General features: G+C 42.3%; 1 protein-coding gene across 5 annotated transcripts in view; it reads right to left on the reverse strand.

Annotated features, from left to right (window-relative positions):
* The window catches only part of LOC105478714 (CNKSR family member 3), a 113,369-nt gene that overhangs the window by 36,611 nt on the left and 56,108 nt on the right, over window positions 1–20,650 (reverse strand). For all 5 annotated transcript variants that reach the window (XM_011736287.3, XM_071096633.1, XM_011736291.2 and 2 more), the window contains 3 exons: window positions 15,818–15,981; window positions 7,439–7,641; window positions 6,348–6,435 (listed from right to left, as the gene is read on the reverse strand). In XM_011736287.3, coding sequence (XP_011734589.2) covers window positions 6,348–6,435; window positions 7,439–7,641; window positions 15,818–15,981 — 455 coding nt within the window. The remainder of the gene's footprint in view (window positions 1–6,347; window positions 6,436–7,438; window positions 7,642–15,817; window positions 15,982–20,650) is intronic.

Raw genomic sequence — 20,650 nt, forward strand, 5'->3', positions numbered from 1 at the left:
GCTTTTCCAATTCTATCTTATAGATAAAACTAAACTGTCAACTACCGTTATGGCTCATCCCCCATTAATACTATCTGACAGATTTGTTAAATAAATTTCAACCTTGGAAACACCGTATACATATGTGACTGTGTGCTAGAAATAAAACTAATACTTTGTCTTTGTGTTTATCTTTCATCACAAATTTCTTTTTTTTTTTTTTTTTTAGACAGGGTCTCACTCTGTCGCCCGAGTGGGAATGCAGTGGTGCCATGTCAGCTTACTGGCAGCCTTGACCTCCCGGGCTCAACTGATCCTCCCATCTCAGCCTCTCAAGCAACTGGGACCACAGGTGCACGCCACCACGCCTGGCTAATTTTTGTATTCTTTGTAGAGACGGGGTTTCGCCATGTTGCCCAGGCTGATCTTGAATTCCTAGACTCAAGCCATCCACCCGCTTCGGCCTCCCAAAATGCTAGGATTACAGGTGTGGGTCACCACGCCCGGCCCACAAATCTCTAAATTAATACAAGCACTGTCACTCCGGGGAGACCATCACCTAGAGGCAGAGAGCAATTCTCAATACACCAGAGCTCAAGAACAAGGTAGACTTGTGACCGCATGGTTCCTACAACTTGATTCCTTGAGGGATCCAAGAGGTCACCAAGAATTTCGGCTCCCTGCGGTGGTGACTGCAGTGGTGATGGAGCCAGCAGCACGAGGAGCTTTCCGCCTCCCAAACTGTTCCAGCTGGCGTGTGAAAGGGCTCCCTCTCACCTCCCGCCACCGAGATCGTGGTTCTCACACCCATTCCTGCCGAGAGGAAGCAGCTGCAGGCATGACTTCACATTGTTTTCTGGCATGAAGGCAATGGAATGGAAAAATGAGTGCTGAAACCAAGTCACCCCCTCAGAGACTGGACAGTGAGCTGAGCTTCTCACAGCCCCGGGTCACCTGGCAGCAGAGGCCCAGCCTGGGTGGCTCTCAGCACCCCCCAGCCTCTCCTCCTATTCTGCCTTCTCAGGAACTGAGCAGCCTTGCGCAGCAGGTTCAACTTCTCTGAGCCTTAGTTGCCTTCTTTCTAAAATGGGGTGATAACAAAGCCTACCTCTGAGACCTGCTGAGAATTCGGTGTGATGATGACACACATCAAGTGTGGATGCACACCTGCTGAGAATTCGGTGTGATGACACGCGTCAAGCGTGGATATACACCTGAGACGCAGTCAGCACTCAGCAGTGGTCTTTTCCTCTTCTGCTTCCATGGCTTGCTTCCTTTTCATGTACGTGACACAGGGTCTCGCTCTGTCACCCAGGCCTCAGGGCAATGGCACGAACATGGCTCACTGCAGCCTCCGCTTCCAAAGCTCAAGCAATCCTCCCACCTCAGCCTCCCAAATAGCTGGGACTATAGGCACACACCACCATGCTTGCCTAGCTTTTTAATTTTTTTTTTTAATATAGCGTTCTCACTATATTGCTCAGGCAGGTCTCAAGCAATCCTCCCGATTTGGCCTCCCAAAGTGCTGGGATTAAAGGCGTGAGACATTCAGCCTGGCAGGCTTGCTTTCTTTCCATTCAGTTTTCTCAGGGACAAATATTGCTCATTTTCCTAATTCTTTTTTATTGTTGTTGTTAAGATAGTATCTTGTTATGTTGTCCAGGCTGGTTTCAAACTCCTGGGCTCAAGAGATCCTCCCATCTCAGCCTCTAGTAGCTGGGCCTCGAGGCGTGCACCACCACACCTGGCCTCATTCTCTATTTCTTTCCAGACTGAAACTCAGCACCTGCCAGTGCCATTGTGTCTCTCTTGCTGTCCCTATTTCAGTTTTCATGGCATCACGACATGAGGAGACTACAATGGAAATGCAGATCTCAATCCCTTCCCACCTTGGGGTCCTTCATCTCAAATTACAGCCTCAACACTGAATGGGAAGCTCTATCCTTATACTTGGTATAGGATGACAGCTAAACAAATGTTAAGAAATGAAGAAACTTCTTAAAAGAAATGTGCGATTTCCTTGCAGGAGAAAAGAAGCAGCAATATGTATCCTTCAAATTAGAGGACTCATAAATTATTATTGGAAGAAAGGATGCAGAGATGGATGGAAGGAAAAGGATGTCACCACAAAAGAAGAAGGGGGGACGGCAAGATGTAGAAGAGAGACGGGACAAGCAGATGTCTCTTCACAGGGACACCAAGAATAAAGGCTCAGGCAGAACATGTTCTTTGTCTGGAAAGAAATACAACTTTTATTTCTCCAATTCCCCAGTTAAAAGGAGTAAATGGCAAAGACAGATGTCTTCCCAGTCAACAGATCTTCTGTCAAGCAGCTGCAAGAGAATGTGAACTTCCCTGGCACGTTCAGTCTCATTGCTACCACCACAATGCACCTGGGGTAAGCCACACTCAAATCATTCATCGAGTTTGTGATTTCCAATTCGTGTATCTGAGCGCACATGTGCGCAAACATCACCATTTGCCAAAGCACCTATGTTCTTTCTTTGTTTTGTTTTGTTTGAGACGGAGTTTCATTCTTTCGCCCAGGCTGGAGTGAAGTAGAACAATCTTGGCTGACTACAACCTCCACCTCCCGGGTTCAAGTGATTCTCCTGCCTTAGCCTCCCAAGTAGCTGGGACATATAGGTGCCTGCCACCATGCCCAGCTAATTTTTGTATTTTTAGTGCAGATGGGGTTTCGCCATATTGGCCAGGCTAGTCTCGAACTCCTGACCTCAGGTGATCTACCTGCCCCGGCCTCCCAAAGTTCTGGGATTACAGACGTGAGCCACCACGCCCGGCTATGCACTTCAATTACTAGAGAACATGTGCTTGTCAACAGCACTTGTTAAGAAACATATTTTTCAATCTAAGTTCAGAAAATGATATCCTGATATGTATTTATGTATCAGTCTTACTGCTTCAAAACTGTTCAAATTTAAAATAAAAAAATACCAGAGGATGAGGGCAATATATTTGTCCAGTTCTTCACCTCAAACTATCAAATTTGATTTCAGAAAATAAGTACAAGGCAAGATTTTTGTATTTCCTCCCACAGTCTACTCCTTCTGAAGCAGGCACTGTGCTTTTCACATGTTATATCTCGATCTCCTGACCTCGTGATCCGCCCGCCTCGGCCTCCCAAAGTGCTGGGATTACAGGCGTGAGCCACTGCGCCCGGCCCACATGTTTATCTCATTTAATCTGCATAACAATCTTTTGGAGTAGGTATTATTTTAAGTATTTTATATTATTTATCTCTATCTCATTTTACATAAATGTGGTCATATACATGATTTTTGTAAATAAAAAACTTTTGTTCTCTTTTTTTGGCTTGGCTCCTACATTCCCTCCCTATTTCTCCCCCTGCCAGAGTAAATACAACTTTTTTTCCAAACTGTCCACTGTATTTACATATTAACTTGTATACAAGTTTGCATAGGATGTATGTTTTATACATACACACACAAACACACACACACGTGCATTTTAGGTATTTATGGTAACCATTTATCTTCATGCCACACTTACTTTTTTGCCTTTTTTTTTTTTTTACTCAACATTAACTTGTAGAAATCCCACCAAATTATCTGATAAGGTAAATATCTGTATTCCCATTTTGCAAATGAGAAAATTGAGGTTCAAAACTTGTAAGTGACTTGTCCAAGGCCCCAGGGCTAATTAATGTGTAGAGGTAGGATTTGAACCTATAGCTGTCTGTGAAGAATATGCTCTTAACCACTAGACTAACCTCCCTCGGTGAGCACCACGGGAAAAAGAGAAACTGAAAATGAACGTAGAAACAAAACTAATACCTCTTGTGTCCCTTGAGTTCTGATAAAAGCCATTCTCAGCAGCCTAACTTTCCAAAGCATTATTTCATTCATACAACACACATTTTAAAAATCACCATTCATCATGTCCCAGGCATTCTTAAGCCTCAATAAGCTGGGCAGGCGCAATGAGGATGCTCACAGGTACCCTTGTGATGTGACCAGATCAGGACGTGTACTTCCTATGGGGAGATTTTTTTTTTTTTTTTTTTGTCATCATCAGTTCCTAACGATCGACCCCTCTCTCCAATTACCAGGGAAAGTAGCACTTGAGATGATGCATAAGCCCATCCCATCAGACAAGCATAGACTTCTCCTGGCTGAATTACTCAAGTGTCACCTTCTCAAGGAGGTGACTCCAGGCACATATCTCAAACTGTATCCTCACTCCTTCCTGTGCACCTTCCCTCCCTAGCATTGCTTTACCTTTATATAACCACATATATTCATATATAAAAGTTTGCTTATCAATCCATTTTCTCTCTCCCAGAGACTGTAAGATCCAGAAGGTCAGGGACTTTTCATCTGTTTATTCACTCTGGTATCCCAGGGCAGCAGACACAGAGTAAGTGCTAAACAAAAATGTATTGAAAGAAGTGTCCAAATACCTAGAAAGCCAACATCAACTTGCTTAGACAGAAGTTCACCCCATGAAACAAACACGACCCCCTCTGCCTTTACTTTCATCCCTTTCTCTCCTCTCCCTACACTGCAGTGGGGACAGCCTCAATCAGCCACACAGTCAAGGACCCTTCACAATAAAACACAAGTGTACCAACAAGCAAAACTTTCCCATTTGCTAATCACAATATTTACCTCTTTCATTTAATTGATTGCTAGTAAACTCGGTTAAAAATCAAAACAGGGCCAGGTGCAGTGGGCTTATGCCTCTCAGTGCTTTGGGAGGTCGAGGCAGGAGAATTACTTGAGGCCAGGAATTTGAGACCAGCCTGGGCAACATAGCAAGACCCCGTTTCTACAAAAAATTTAAAAACAAGCTGGGCATGGTGGCATGCACCTGTAGTCCCAGCTATCCAGGAGGCTAAGGTGGAAGGATTGCTTGAGCCAGGAGGCTGAGGCTACAGTGAATCATGATTACACCCCTGCACTTCAACCCAAGCAACAGAGTAAGACCCTGTCTCTTAAAAATTAAAAAAAATCAAAATATGAGCAAAATATTATGGGAAGAGGGAAGCAAGGGAAAAAAAGGACACTCAAGGTAGGTATCAGGGATATGCCTTCAACCACAAATGCCATGCCTTCATAGCTGTATGACTAACGCATCACAACTGGTATCAGACTCTTTTTTGTCAAAATTACTTTATGCATCATAAAAAAGAGCAAAAACTCAGAAGCTACTTTAGTTGCTCTGAGCACCTTTCTAAGATCACGACCTCAAAAATCCATGTGCCTGGAGAACAATGGCTGCTCAGGACGAGAGCAAACAACTGCCACGTGCAGAGACAAAGTTCACAATTCACATTCCAGAAACAACCAGAAAACGCACGGCTTTTCAGAACTGCATCTCTGTAATGGCACGGTCAGGACAGAAGGGAGGATGTTCTTTGCTTTGCCAAATCAGCAGTAGAAACAAATGTGGAAACACAGAATTTTAGAACCAAGTGGGACATGAAAAAACAAGCAGCTCTTCCTTACATTTCATAGCCTCAGTTCATTTCAGAAATATTTGACAAGCATCTGCTGCATGCCAAGTAACAGGACAGAAGGTAGTCCTAAGAGCTGATGGTAGAAGAAGAATTTTTTTTTTAAAGTTAAGATCACAGAAGCTCAATCAGTTACAGACTGGCTAATATAAAACTTCCTGAGCCTTTACTAAGATACCTAGGTCTGGGCAATGAGCCATGAGTGAAACTGACATGTGTCACTTGCAATTCAGAACATCAGTCAGTGTGTGGACCTTCACGATTTTTACTTCTCTGCCTTGGGGACAAGCAACATGATATAACAGTGATTCTGTCAATCTATGTCCTATACATTTTGAAATGAGGAAAGTCAGAGCTGACTGTCCCCTGCCCCTGACCCATTTAGATGTAAATAATCAAGGAATAAACTGCCGAGGTTTGAGGTTTGGGGGGGTGTTTGCTACTGCACCACAACCTAGCCCATCCTGACTGGTAAATCCAAAAACGAGAGGCCAAAATGAAAAGAAAATTAAGAAGCAGATACAGTAAAGTACTCAGAACAAAGACTATCATGCAACTTAGTTACTCCAGAAATTTCATTAAAAAAAATTAAGTGTTCTAACATTTTAGGGGAAATACAGGAATTATTAGTTTGACTATTTTAAAACACACAAAAAGGTAATCTTTAATTCAAAGGCCACTGGTCAGTCTTCACAGAAACCATCTTTACAATGGATCTAATTTAAAGCCTTTCATCTCTCCCCAATTCTGATGGGAAAAAAACTGAGGTGGGGAGAGGAGAGTTGTACTTCGCACCTGCATGAAAATCCTTTCAAGAAGAGGAAGAGCAGAAAAAAAAAAAATTAGAAAGCGAAAATGACATACTACTGACCTTCTGGACTGTAGTGGTCAGGTCCAAGCAAAGCTGGATAATTTTGTTCTTCGTGACTGAGAAATCAGTGATCCCTGTAAAGGGAGCCCTGGAAGGTAACAACAATCCTCTTAAAAGGCGTAGGGAGAATCCACTGGGATCCCACTGTATGTTGGTAAGTATAGCTACCCCATGGGCTACTCTAAATTCTTTTCTGTTTTGTTTTGTTTTGTTTGAGACTGTTGCCAAGGCTAGAGTGCAGTGGAATAATCTTGGCTCACTGCAACCTTCGCCTTCTGGGTTCAAGCAACTCTCCTGCCTCAACCTTCCGAGTAACTGAGATTACAGGCATGCGCCACCACGCCTGGCTAAGTTTTGTATTAAATTGCTTTTTATTTAACTGGTTTCTCTCAAGTAACACATAATATAGGAATCTGAATAGAAAGAGAGGACTAGATAAAAAAAACAAATCAAAAATGACAGTTAACATCCCTTCTGAAGTCAACTAACAGCTTTCATACCAATCAAATCCTCAGCCATTAATATTTAATCTCAGTAAAACACAACCTTTAGCACAATTTCACTCTTCTCTAAGCTGAAGTTAATTTGTTCCTGCTATTAACCGTTTAAGTAACTGGCAAAGGAATCCTAAAATCTACCACCGATCAAGGACTCCTTAAGAGTTGGTAAAAGGCTGGGCGCGGTGGCTCACGCCTGTAATGCCAGCACTTTGGGAGGCCGAGACGGGCAGATCATGAGGTCAGGGGATCGAGACCATCCCAGCTAACATGGTGAAACCCCATCTCTACTAAAAATATTAAAAAATTAGCCGGGCGAGGCGGCGGGCGCCTGTAGTCCCAGCTACTCGGGAGGCTGAGGCAGGAGAATGGCGTGAACCCGGGAGGCGGAGCTTGCAGTGAGCGGAGATCCAGCCACTGCACTCCAGCCTGGGCGACACAGCCAGACTCCGTCTCAAAAAAAAAAAAAAAAAAAAAGAGCCGGCAAAAATCATACGGAAACAACAATGGTTCCTTTCCCTAACACAAAGCACAGCTACCATGCAGCTTGGACGCTACTCTTGCAGGGCAGTGAAAGGCACATCTCCAACTTACCGGTCCAGCCAGGCCAGCAGGGCCTTGGCGGCGCCGATGAGCTCCACCACAGAGGTCAGGAACTCATTGGGGGCCTTGCGGGAGGTGTTTCCATCGTAAGCGGGACTTTTCCGCCGGCTACTTATGTAATTCTGTAAATTGTGGGAGGATGCTCTCAGTTTCAGAACCAAGTTCTTCATGTTATCAGTTTCAAGGCCATAATTCTGTGGAAAATAAAATCAAAGGGAAAAAATTCAAAACAATTAACAATATTCAGCGGGGCGCAGTGGCTCACGCCTGTAATGCCAGCACTTTGGGAGGCTGAGGTGGGTGGATCTCGAGGTCAGGAGATCGAGACCATCCTGGCTAACACGGTGAAACCCCGTCTCTACTGAAAATACAAAAAATTAGCCAGGCGTGATGGGTGCCTGTAGTCCCAGCTACTCGGGAGGCTGAGGCAGGAGAATGGCATGAACCAGTGAGCCAAGATTGCTCCAATGCTCTCCAGCCTGGGCAACAGAGCCAGACTCTGTCTCACAATAAAAACAAACAAACAAACAAAAAACAATATTCAAACTCTCTGATAACACAAAAGCCCAGTTAGTCACTTGAAAAACTCTTACAACAACCACAAAACCCTGTGTGATCTATCCCCAGCACACTTCACTCATCCCAGCCATACCAGCCTTCTCTCTGCTCCTTCCACAGCCACTCGGGCCTCAGGGACTTTGTTCTTCATAGTTCTTCTTCCCCAAATGCTCCTCCTACAAATCTTGTCGTGGACAGCTCATTCTTTTTTTATTTTTATTTTATTTTTTCAGATGGAGTATCACTGTGTCACCCAGGCTGGAGTGCAGTGGCGCCATCTCAGCTCACTGCAACCTCTTCCTCCCTGGTTCATGGGTTCAAGAGATTCTCCTGCCTCAGTCTCCTGAATAGCTGGGATTACAGGCGCACACCATCACGCCGGGCTAATTTTTGTATTTTTAGTAGAGACGGGATTTCACCGTGTTGCCCAGGCTAGTCTTGAACTTGTGAGCTCAGGCAATCTGCCCGCCTCAGCCTCCCAAAGAACTGGGATTGGCTGGGCGCAGTGGCTCAAGCCTGTAATCCCAGCACTTTGGGAGGCCGAGACAGGCGGATCACGAGGTCAAGAGATGGAGACCATCCTGGCGAACACAGTGAAACCCCGTCTCTACTAAAAATATACAAAAAACTAGCTGGGCGAGGTGGCCGGCGCCTGTAGTCCCAGCTACTTGGGAGGCTGAGGCAGGAGAACGGCGTAAACCCGGGAGGCGGAGCTTGCAGTGAGCTGAGATCCAGCCACAGCACTCCAGCCTGGGCGACAGAGCAAGACTCCGTCTCAACAACAACAACAAAAAACAAAAAAAAACAAAGTACTGGGATTACAGGCGTCAGCCACCGAGCCCAGCCAATAACTCATTGCTATCACTCAGGTGCTGACCCAAATGTCCCTTCCCCTGCAAGGCTTCCCTGATCACTTACTTAATCTAGAACAAGGTTTCTCAATCTCAGTCCTACTGACATTTGGGGCCAGATAATGCTTGTGGGGTTGGGGGTCTCCATGTATTACAGGATGTTTATCAGCATCCCTGCTCTCTACCCATCAGATGGCAGTAGCACCTCCTCCCCCGGTGTAACAATCAAAAATGTCTCCCAATATCGCCCTGTGTCCCCTGGTGGCAGAATCGCCCCTTCGATTCACTCTCTAGCCCATCACCCACTTCTGCCCCATCTGAAGCACCGTGTTTGCGGCCTTCTTCCTCCACTGGAATGTGAGGACTACAGAAGCAGGGCTCTGTGAGTATGCCCACTATGGTATTTCCAGCACAGCGGACAATCATATAGTCATGGAGTGCGTGGATTTCCACCAGGCAAGATACTCACAAAAAAGAAAAAAACAAAAAAACAAAAAAAACACAGCAGCACTAACTAAACACCAATTCACTAAGCGTGATCTCCTGAGCTTGAAGATGTGGCTCCTGTCTGTACTCCCAGCTACTCAAGAGGTAGGAGGATCGCTTGAGCCCAGGAGGTTGAGGCTGCAGTGAGCTATGATCGTGCCACTGTACTCCAGCCTGGGTGACAGAGAGAGACCCTGTCTCAATCAATCATAAAATTAATTTCTTGCTCTTGTGCTTCTAACCTGTGTTCTTTTTGAACAACGTTCAGCTTACATGGGTGCTTCAAAAAAATCAATTTCATAAGCTAATACTGTCCTAGACTCCCTTTCAGAGAAAAGAGCCAATCCTGGGAAATAACACATAAGTCTGTGACATTAGAGGTGGGGTACAAATTTCTGTATTCAATTGCCTCTGTGTGTCCTAAATTGTTTTATCATTTTAAAAAAAAAAAACACCATATTTCTTGAGATAGATTATGCTGTCTCAATAGCATCCCAAGGCAAGAATCTGGTACCATTTAAAAACCGAGACTAACAGAATACTTAACATTATTGAACACTTTATGCGAGGAATTGGACTCAGTGTTTGACGTGTATTATCTCAGGAAAACAGCCCAAGAAGGTAGAAATGTTTTTATCTCTAATTTACCACTAAGGAAACTGAGGCATGAAAACAGTAAATAAATTCTCTGAAGTTACAAAGCTAATCAGCGGTAGTGCTGGGCTTCTGACCAAGGCAATCTGCATCTAGGGCACAAGCTTTTGATTACTCTCTCTGCTGTGTATGTCCCCTTCCACACAACCTGCCCAAAAAAGGGCCACATGATAAGACAGATGACAAGATGGACATTAGACAAGGATAAGGAAAACTGTCCAGCGATCCTGGATCCAGCACAAGCTGAATAGCTATTCTGCTTCTCAAAATTCTACACATCCCCTCTGAAGTGGAGAAACTTTTTTTTTTTTTTTTTTTTTTTGAGACGGAGTTTCACTCTGTCACCAGGCTGGAGTGCAGTGGCATGATCTCGACTCACTGCAACCTCTGACTCCCTGGTTCAAGCCATTCTCCTGCCTCAGCCTCCCAAATAGCTGGGATTACAGGCAAGTACCACCATGCTCAGTTAATCTTTGAATATTTTAGTAGAGATGGGGTTTCACCATGTTGGCCAGGATAGTCTCCATCTCCTGACCTCATGATCTGCCCGCCACAGCCTTCCAAAGTGCTGGGATTACAGGCATGAACCACTGCACCCGGCTGTGGAGAAACTTCTCTCAGCTGGCTTTAGCCATGTGGGCCAGAAAGAGGCAAGTCATGTGTCAAAATCAAGATACATAAAGCATAAATATACTCGGAAGTATGTAAGAAACTTTTTTTTTTTTGCAAGATGAACAATGGTAAGTTAAAAACCACAACAAAAGGCATTGACTTTAACAAAACAATTCTAATTTTAAATAGATTTTACTTGAAGTTTAAATTTATGTTACCTCCTAGTAAAATAAAAAATAATATTTAAAAGATTAGAAATTTTGAAAGAAGCAAAAATTAGCTGAAAAGTTTCTCTTCCAAGCTTTTGAAAAAAACTGAATTTCAAAATATAAATAAATATTCTATATTGGCAGTATTTTTCTATCTAAATGTGATATTCATTTTTTATGTTATTTTCTAGAGACTAAAATATAATCTTGTCCTCCAATAGAGAGACAAAAATAAGATGGATCTCCATCATAGCTTTTTAAATTCAAAGAATCAAAGACTCACAATTCAATGGATAAAGAGGCCACAAGACAGAGCTTGTTTTGAAGGACTTGTAACTATGATGAAAGGGAAGGACCCCCTCATTCAGTCAGTTTCTCAGCCTGCCAACTTACATGAAGCGTTTCGAACTAAAAGCAGGAAACCCAGCTTTCAATAACCAATGTCACCGTAAATTACTTGGAACTTTTATGACCATATACATAATGTTTACTTGTTGAACTCAAAGAGGATTAAGTGCATTTTATTGTTGCAAGAAACTTTAAACCTCCATCTTCTAAAAATGTACCACTTTTAATACTGAAATAAAGGGGGAGAGTGGCTTCTTGTAACTGGTTCTCTTCATTTTCCACTCAGTTTGCTCTTTTTTTCCCCCAAAACAAATAATGGACCTAGAAAGATGAATAAATATAGCTAGAATAGAATTTTTAAAAGAAGGAAAGAGGAAAAGGAAAGTTCCTTCCCTTCGACCCCATTCCACATTAAAGAGAGAACAAGAAACTGATTATATTAGCTCAAAAGAACCTCTACTGTAGAAGCATAATCAGGAAGGGATTATTGACTTAAGTGCCCCACAAAGAAACACCAAAAATAAATAATTTCTCAGACCAGATTAATTATTTTCACCAGTCTTTTCCCCAAAACCTGTCTCCTTCAGAAACTGCTTCGAGATAAGGCATCAAAAAGATACAGATTAAGATACAAAGTGAGTTTCTGAAAATCTATTCACATACTAAAACCCTTCCACAGAGATCTCACTTCCTAGGGTTCACCATCAGGGATCCTTTCCTGATCTGGCTAGAGGAATCATACACTAAATGAGAGAAAAGGAAAGCAAAAAGAGTCTTAAAATTATACACATTTAGCTAAGGACAAACCTTATACAACTTCTCTACCATCTTATCCGTTCCTACTAGCTCTGTTTGTGATCTAACATGTGTGATTAAGGTGTGCCAGAGACACAAAATCAAAGTCATCTTATTGACTTGGGTCAATTAAGAGACAGCCTAAGAAATATAGTTCACAGTCTTCCTAAGGCATTTTTAAATAAGCTCATAAGCAAGATCAAGTTAAATATAATTTGCCAGCAAAAATTCCTGTTCCTGCATTTCTTCTCATAAAAAAGATAACACGTTTAAATGATTTGCCATGGGTAAACAATAAGCAACGAATAATCTCAGAGGTATGCCAGTGTGCATATGCACTCTAGGCCCATAGATTCATTACAGGCACTTCATTTAACCCCAAGTCTAGGTAGCATCATTTAACACATGTATCAATTCCAACTGTTCACTTCTCAACCTCCTTCAACCTTCAAAACACAGCTGCCCATGCCTTGGTGTTCAGTAAACTGGGCCTCACTGACTTGGCAAAGAACACAGGTTATAGTCATACTTATCCTTTTTTTTTTTTTTTTGAGACGAAGTCTCGCTCTGTCACCCAGACTGGAGAACAGTGGCGTGATCTCAGCAAGCTCCACCTCCTGGGTTCACACCATTCTCCTGCCTCAGCCTCCCGAGTAGCTGGGACTACAGGTGCCCGCCACCATGCCCAGCTAATTTTTTGCATTTTTAGTAGAGACAGTGTTTCACACCGTGTTAGCCAGGATGGTCTCGATCTCCTGACGTTGTGATCCACCCGCCTCGGCCTCCCGAAGTTCTGGGATTACAGGCGTGAGCCACCGTGCCTGGCCACAGTCACACTTACCCTCATTGGTTATTCTTACTGGTTATTCTCAATCACATCCTCTCAACCAGTACTGGCCAACAGAACTCTATGCAAAGATGAAAATGTTCTTTTTCTGTGCTGTCCAATATCGTAGCCACTAGCCACATGGAGCTTCTGAGCACTTGGAGTGTTGCTAGTACAACCGAGGAACTGAATTTTATTTTACTTTAGTTGATTTTCATTTAGACAGTCACATTGGATAACAGCTATCCTACTGAAAAGAGCAGCTCTATAATCGGTCTCAGGTACCCTCTACCCAGAGAGAGGAAGAAAAACTGGATACAGATTCTAATTCAATCCTGGAAGGTGGTCCTGGTCTCATCGTATGATACAAATCACTCTCCTAAGCCACGACTGCCAGTCAAAGACAATATTCATGAAGGGCGGTTTCTCTCATTGCTCTCTATCCACGACCAGCTAATTTGTGAGCCACTGCTCACCAGTTTTGGAATCTTCATTAATATTTTATATTAATGTTTATAAGATTGTTTCCTATTTATTATTATTATATAATAATGTTTCCTATTTTAGGTTCCTGTCCATCTATCTGCCCCCTCTTTGCATTGATACTTTCCAGTGGTTTTGTTTCTCCCCTCCCCCTTCCTTACCTTTAATTCTATTCATTTCCTGTCTATCATAAAATCAACATCCACTAAACTAAGTTTACATAGAAACCTCTTTTATAACACCAAGGCCAACTGCATTTATACATCGACTGCCCTGGAGATGGTCTGTTCAAAGCAGCACCAATTTATACATCCAAAGATCTATATGCTACAAATGGATTAAAAAGATAGTATAATTAGTATATGAATTATAAGAATATTCAAAAAGGAGATTATATCAAGACTAAAGACATTTTAGTAAAACTCACTAAAATAATCCACACACTTTTGTGAACCCCTACGTGACCCCCCTGTCCAATGCAGTCACTGGTACAGAGCAGGTCCACAGTGAGTCTGAGGTCAAAGCTTGGTCTGCAAAGGAAATTAGAAGGAAATTGTAGGAGATAAAACACAGCTTTAGGTTCTGGCATTTGTCCAGCTTTGTTCATTTTAGTCTAATGCTCTAAGAGGTAGACAAGAGGAAAAAGCAGAGAGAATGCCCAGGGGCACCTGTTATATTTGTCATCCCACCCGATGTACATGATGCATCTCTAGCTGACCCTTCTGCCCTGCCTCTCTTACTTTGGATTTCCAAGTAAATTTACCTGTCCTCCAAGTATTACTGCAAAGTGAAAGAGACAATTTGCAAAACATCAAGCAGAAAAGACGGAAAAGCCATGCTCCCAGAAAGTATAATAAAAGTAAACTCAAACATGTTTGTACAAAAAAAAAAAAAAATACAGTTTCAGTAATAAACAGGATGCTTAGATGTCTGGGCAGTGCAAAGCACTTACACAATAGTGCACAGCCACATCTAAGGTGAGCGTTACTGTACAGATGGGAAAAACAGACACCACCATTTCCCCGGAGGTCACAGAGGGAGAAGGATGTAGCAGAGCCGGGATTAGAATGCAAATTCCTGCTTCCCAGACCCGTGCTCAGACTATTTGGCTGTAGCGTCTCCCAGACGGCGGCTCATTTATCAACTACAAATAATTTCCCCATTACTTTCCTAAACAAGAGCAGTGCATCTCAGAGCAGAAGACAAGGCTCTGTCCATTTTAAGAAGAAGAATACACACAATGCAGCAAGTGTTATATAATCAACAGTACGCAGACCAGCGATGGCAAAATCATCAGCAGCACATTCTTTCCCACCATTCTCAGTGATGTAATTGTATATACCCCTGGCTAGGGTTCAGGGCATTACTAACCCAGCCTGAATGCTGTCGAGTTTGTCCAAATCCTGACAGTTAAGTAAACTGCATCTTTAGCCTGGCACCGGGGCAGGCAGACTTGAATCCCACCCACACTAACCAATGTATAAACAAAATGTCCTTACAGGTGTTTTTGGCCCACACCTAACAAAGCTACCCATGTGATTCTAGTGTCAGGACCCAGCAGGATTTTACTCATTCGTGTTAAAGCCAAAATCCATCACCTACAAAATGTAATGAAGGCCACGTTTTTTTCCCATTTCATAGGTCATGTCAAGTGCAAATATCAGTTATTTAAATATCATAAATATCTGTGAAACTCAACCGCTTTTTATAGTAACAAAACCAGACATGAAAATCAGAACCTATTTCTCACTTCAATTTAGAAGATGACATTTTCTTTTCTTTTTTGAGACAGGGTCTCACTCTGTCGCCCAGGCTGGAGTGCTGTGGTGCGATCTCTGCTCACTGCAGCCTCCACCTCCCAGGCTCACGTGATTCTCTGAACTCAGCCTCCTGAATATCTGGGACTATAGGTGCATGCTAGCCACACCCAGCTAACTTTTTGTATTTCTAATAGAGACAGGGTTTTGCTACGTTGCCCAGGCTAGTCTCAAACTTCCGGACTCAAGCAATCCACCCGCCTCGGCCTCCCAGAGTGCTGGGATTATAGGCATGAGCCATTGCGCCTGACCAGAAGGTGACATTTTCATTCAGGACTATTTCCAACGTTTTTTCCTTATAAAAGAAAACTAGACTAACTTAGACTAATACAGAGATTTTCTGAAAAAGACAAACTCTTTCTGTAAAGGAAAAGTTAATAAATATTTTAGGCTTTGGGGGAACCATGTGATTCTGTTACAACTACTCAATTCTCACTGTAGCAAGAAAGCAGCCACAAACACATAAGTGAATGGACATGGCTGTGTTCCAATAAAACTTTATTTACAAAAATAGATAGCGGGCCAGATTTAACTCACAGGTCATAGTTTGCCAACCCTTAATGTAGAAAATAATTCATTTTTTCCCCTTCCTATAGTATCTTCGGCTCATGTTTTATTTCAATGGAACATTAAGAAAACAGTGATATGCTAAATCACAAACAATGAGAGCTTAAGAGAACAAGGCTCTAAAGAATGTCATCACGGTACAGATCACCTTCTCCTGAACTAACCAGTGCACAGAGAAGGTCCACAGCCTCCAACACAAGCTCCTGGTGTCCGATCCGCGTGACCCCCAGTTCCTCCAGATCCTGATGGGAAATCTGCAGCAGCTGCTCGCCATTGATCTTCTCCCGTTCAAACTTGTGGACATATTGTTGCAGGCAGTCATCCAACCCTGCCGAAAACAACCAGAAGTCCCATTATTGTCATTCTGTTCCTTTACCCCCACCAAACTGCCCGCATGTCACATCAATCTCAGCAATCACCAATTGTGATGCTACTATCTGATTATCCATGTGAGGCCTACTCCACCTAATGGGCACCTTTGCGTGACATCTCAAACAGATTTTCAAGTGCAGCTTAACATTCTCAAGTGATCCAGCAGACTTTTATGATAGTTACCTTTTCATTCCCTGTAAACTAAAGGAATAAACGCCAAACCCCTGCTGACTTAAAACTCTAATTATCTAGACCAGACATGTTGTCTGTTTGCTAAGCAACCCTTCTTTTGGGACATCATCCCTCCCATCCCATGTAATCCCAGGGAGCTTGCCACTCAAGACGCCTTGCCACAGTGGGTGGCACATGGCCAGGTCTCCTGTAGGGCTCTATACACCAGCCAGTCATAGGTTTAGGGATGGACGTGTGACTCAAGCAGAACCAATCAAAATCTTCCTTGATATTTGATATATGGCCACAAGAACTGAGAAGCTCTTTTTTACCTTCCAATCAGAAGTCAAAAGATAAACCTTGGCAATGCTGGCAGTCATTTTTCTCATCAGTTTTCTGAGAATAAATTCATTTGAGAAAGAGAGAGAGAAAATACCCCAATAATATCCTATATACCCCTGGATATAACTTTGCTTAATAAAGATACTTCTAGCCCTAGAATCTTTCACTTAAGTTTAAATAAGTTTTCTTTTTAGATTAAGCTTGTTTGTATCGAATCTCTGTCCCTCACAACTGAAAAAGACTCTAAAGGAGACGGATACCAGCAGTAGAACCATATAAAAAGGCATGGTAAATGGGTTCGCTTATGGCAATTTTTCCAGGTCAAACATTATGGCCAAAAGTGCCATATTTTAATGCTTGTATATATTGACTAAAATGAGTAAGCCAAACAGAACTTGAGAATTATGATTCCTGTACAGAGAACTTGTTTTAATAGTTTTACTGGAATAACATTTTACCCTGAATCAATTGATCTATTCAAGCCTAATAATAAAAGTCACCTTGGTGTTTTAAAAGACCCGAGTTATATAAACTCAATCCCAACACAAAGAATGAACACTCAATTTAACTGGAAAAGTATGTAGAAAGCATGCTGCTGCCCCCTCCCCACCAAACGCACGCACATGCACACACACACACACGTGCACACACACACATGCCCATACATGCACACACGCACACACACACGCACACATTTATTTCATTTCACCCTCACAAAACCTGTGTCATGTGGGTATCTCTGTGAGCTAGCACTTACTTTTTGGATTACTAAAGTCTGTGGATATTAAAATCTGATGTGTGAGGCTAAACTACATCTCTGCCCTACAAATGTTCACCATTTTCCTCCTAATAAGACAGGAAAAACAGTAGTTTTCTGATAACCATTTGGGGCTATTAAATATAGGAAGAGGAAGTAATAAAAAAAAAATCTATGGTAACCATTTGGAACCCAACTCATCCTCCCTGAAATGACATCTGTCTAGCCCAGGGGCTAGACATTACACAGCAAGCGAGGTTGGGAATATTGATATAAACCCAGCTCCGCTCTGACAGCCTTGAGCTACAGGTGGCCTTCACGGCATGTGAGTCGGGCAGGCAGTGGAGGCCAGGCAAGTCAGCAGGTGTTGAGACCGACACCCTACCTGGGCTGCAAATGCAACCTCAGCACCAGGACACTCAGAATCAATCATCTGCAGGGGGGGCGGTATCTATCTGTAGCAGGCAACCATGCCAAGGGACAAGATTGAAGGACAGCCTCCTAACTATTTTGTTCCCATCTTGTGGATGAAAGAATTAAGGCTCACCGAGGATACATAACCTGTCCACAGTCATATAGCTGGTCAGATGCCAAGAAAAGGGCTGATGCAGAAGAAAAGAGGTCAAATGCAAGTTAGGGTCTGTTGGACACAGCCTCGTTCTTCTGCATTTTCTCGCAAACATGACATAATAACCCAGGATTATAAAAATTCTTCTCCAGCAACTTCTTAAATGAGCAGTAAAGTCTAACCACAAGACAGTTATTAAAATAGAATTACAGAATCTTAGAGTCACTTAAAAGGCACTTCAGATCCCAATGAGTACAAAAAACTGAGAAAACACAGACAAAACAGAAATTACTGTGAAGTTTACCCAGAATCACTTAGCCAGTTCTAAGCCTGATCATGATCTTCTCCTCTCTCTCAGGACGCTGTCCTCCCTAGCCTACTTTTAAGCTTTAAAAAGAATTTTTTTGTTTTAGTTTGTCATACAAGTTTAGGACAACTATGTTATATATTTAAAGCCTGTTATGGCTAAACTGTGTCCCCACAAAATTCGTATGTTACAATCCTAACCCTCAGTACCCTGGAATGCATTTGGAGAGAGAATCCTTAAAGAAGGATTAAGTTCAAATGACATCGTTAAGGTGGGCTCCATCCATATGACTTGTGTCCTTATTGGAAGAGGAGATTACAACACAGACACACACAGAAGAAAGATATGTGAAGACACGGAAAAGACGGTCATCGTAAACCAAGGAGAGAGGCCTCAGAAGAAATCTACCCTGCTGACACCTCGATCTCAGACTTCCAGCCTCCAGAATGGTGATGAGACAAATTTCTGTTGTTCCAGCCTCCCAGTCTATGGAGCTTTGTTATGGCAGTCCAAGCAACCAAATACAAATGTATTAACATTTTCTTTCATATTAATCCACACGTGATGGACTCTCTTAAACAAGGCCCAGTGACCAATGGAACAGGTGATGCTTACTGTGCTAAACAAGCTCACTGCTCATAATACAAAGCATAACACTGAGAGATTCACATTCGTTTTCATGTACAGAATAAATCAGTCCATTAAAACTACAGTGAAAAAGTATATTGGATGTTCCTTAAGCTTCATTCCTGAATGCTAAGGAGAAATAAAGATGAGGCCAGATCATTTCTCTGTTAATGAACTGAAAAATTCACAGAAGAAGTGGGATTTCAGAAGTAGCTTTAGAATAGTAAGGAAATGTTTGGAGCACTGAAAAGGTTGAGATGGAAGGAATGGTGAGGGTTCTAGACAGTGTGCAGGCTACAAATGACTAGACATTGAGAATTGAAGAATACAGAGCATTTCTCTGAGAAACTAACCAGAATCTCCTTGAGGATTATGAGAGAAAATAAGCATTGTAACCTCAAATAATCACAAGTTCCCTGAGATGTAGAATTATCAAGCAGAAACATCACGTTACTACCCCTATAAGAATAGAATCTATTGTAGCCTCAAGACTTTGTCCTCAAGGCACACATATATTGAATATGCTAGGTTTTAAATAGTGTTGCCTCCCAGAGTTTTATTATTCCAATACATTATGACCTATTGTTCGGCAGTCCTATTGTTTAGAATACAATTAAACATTTATAAACAGCTAAATTAAACTATTACGCAGTCCCACAAAGGAGGGAAAAGCCTCAATTTCTAGTAAACTGATCTAATAGTCTTAGAATTTGCAATAAACCATACTCTTTTACTTATTTGTCAGATGGATCTATCTGCCAGTTTCTTGCTTCAAGCAATTTACAGAAAGTCTAGCAGGACCAAGAGAAACACATAATTCAGTAAAATTAGATTAAACACATTCCATTTATACAAATTAAACACGCAATTAAATGTGAAGGAAAAAGAGAAGAAATTCTCACAGAAGGGAGCCACAGGTCCCAGGCCTACTCTATTGTCATGAAATCTGGCTGTATATAATCCTAAACCTCCAAGGAAATCCCAAATGCAAGATGAAAACACAAACACACACACACACACACACACACACACACACACACACACACACACACACACAAGGATAAGAGCCCACAATCCAATAACAGTCTCCCTTCTCACTGACTGGATAACCTGGGGCAAGTTACTCGGCTGTCTCATTTGTAAAATGAGAATACTAATACTACCCACTACAGAGAACTGTAATGAAAATTTAATGTTAATGTTTATAAAGAGCTTAAAACACCATAGAACACATAGTAAATACTCTGTAAATTTGGTTAAATTTTAAAATGTGATTTATTCAGGTCCTCAGTTTTCTAAATGTTCAGAATAAAAGTTGCTGGCTGGGCATGCTGGCTTACTCCTATAATCCTAGCATTTTGGGAGGCCAAGGCAAAAGGACTGCCTGAGGCCAGAAGTTTGAGACCAGCCTGGACAACATAGCAAGACCCCATCTCCATTAACAGAAAAAAAAAATTGTTTGTTTGTTTGAGACAGGGTCTCACTCTGTAACCCAGGCTGCAGGACAGTGGCACGATCATAGCTCATTGCAGCCTTGAATCCCTGGGCTCAAGTGATGCTCCTGCCTTAGCCTCCCAAGTAGCTGGGACCACAGGTGTGTGCCACCACACCCAACTAAAATTTTTTATTTTTTGTAGAAACATGGTCTCCCTATTTGCCCAGGCTGGTCTCGAACTCCTGGGCTCAAGCTGTTCTCCTGCCTTAGCCTCCCAAAGTGCTAGGATTACAAGTGTGAGCTGCTATACCTGGCAGAAAAAATAAATAAATAAATTTTTTGAAACAGAATAAAAGTTGCTAAAGAGACACAGAAACTCCCAAATGCTTAGGTGGCCATGTATTACCTTCCCCAGAAA

The sequence above is a fragment of the Macaca nemestrina genome, chromosome 5, assembly GCF_043159975.1.
Source record: "Macaca nemestrina isolate mMacNem1 chromosome 5, mMacNem.hap1, whole genome shotgun sequence".
NCBI classification, from domain to species: Eukaryota; Metazoa; Chordata; class Mammalia; order Primates; family Cercopithecidae; genus Macaca; species Macaca nemestrina.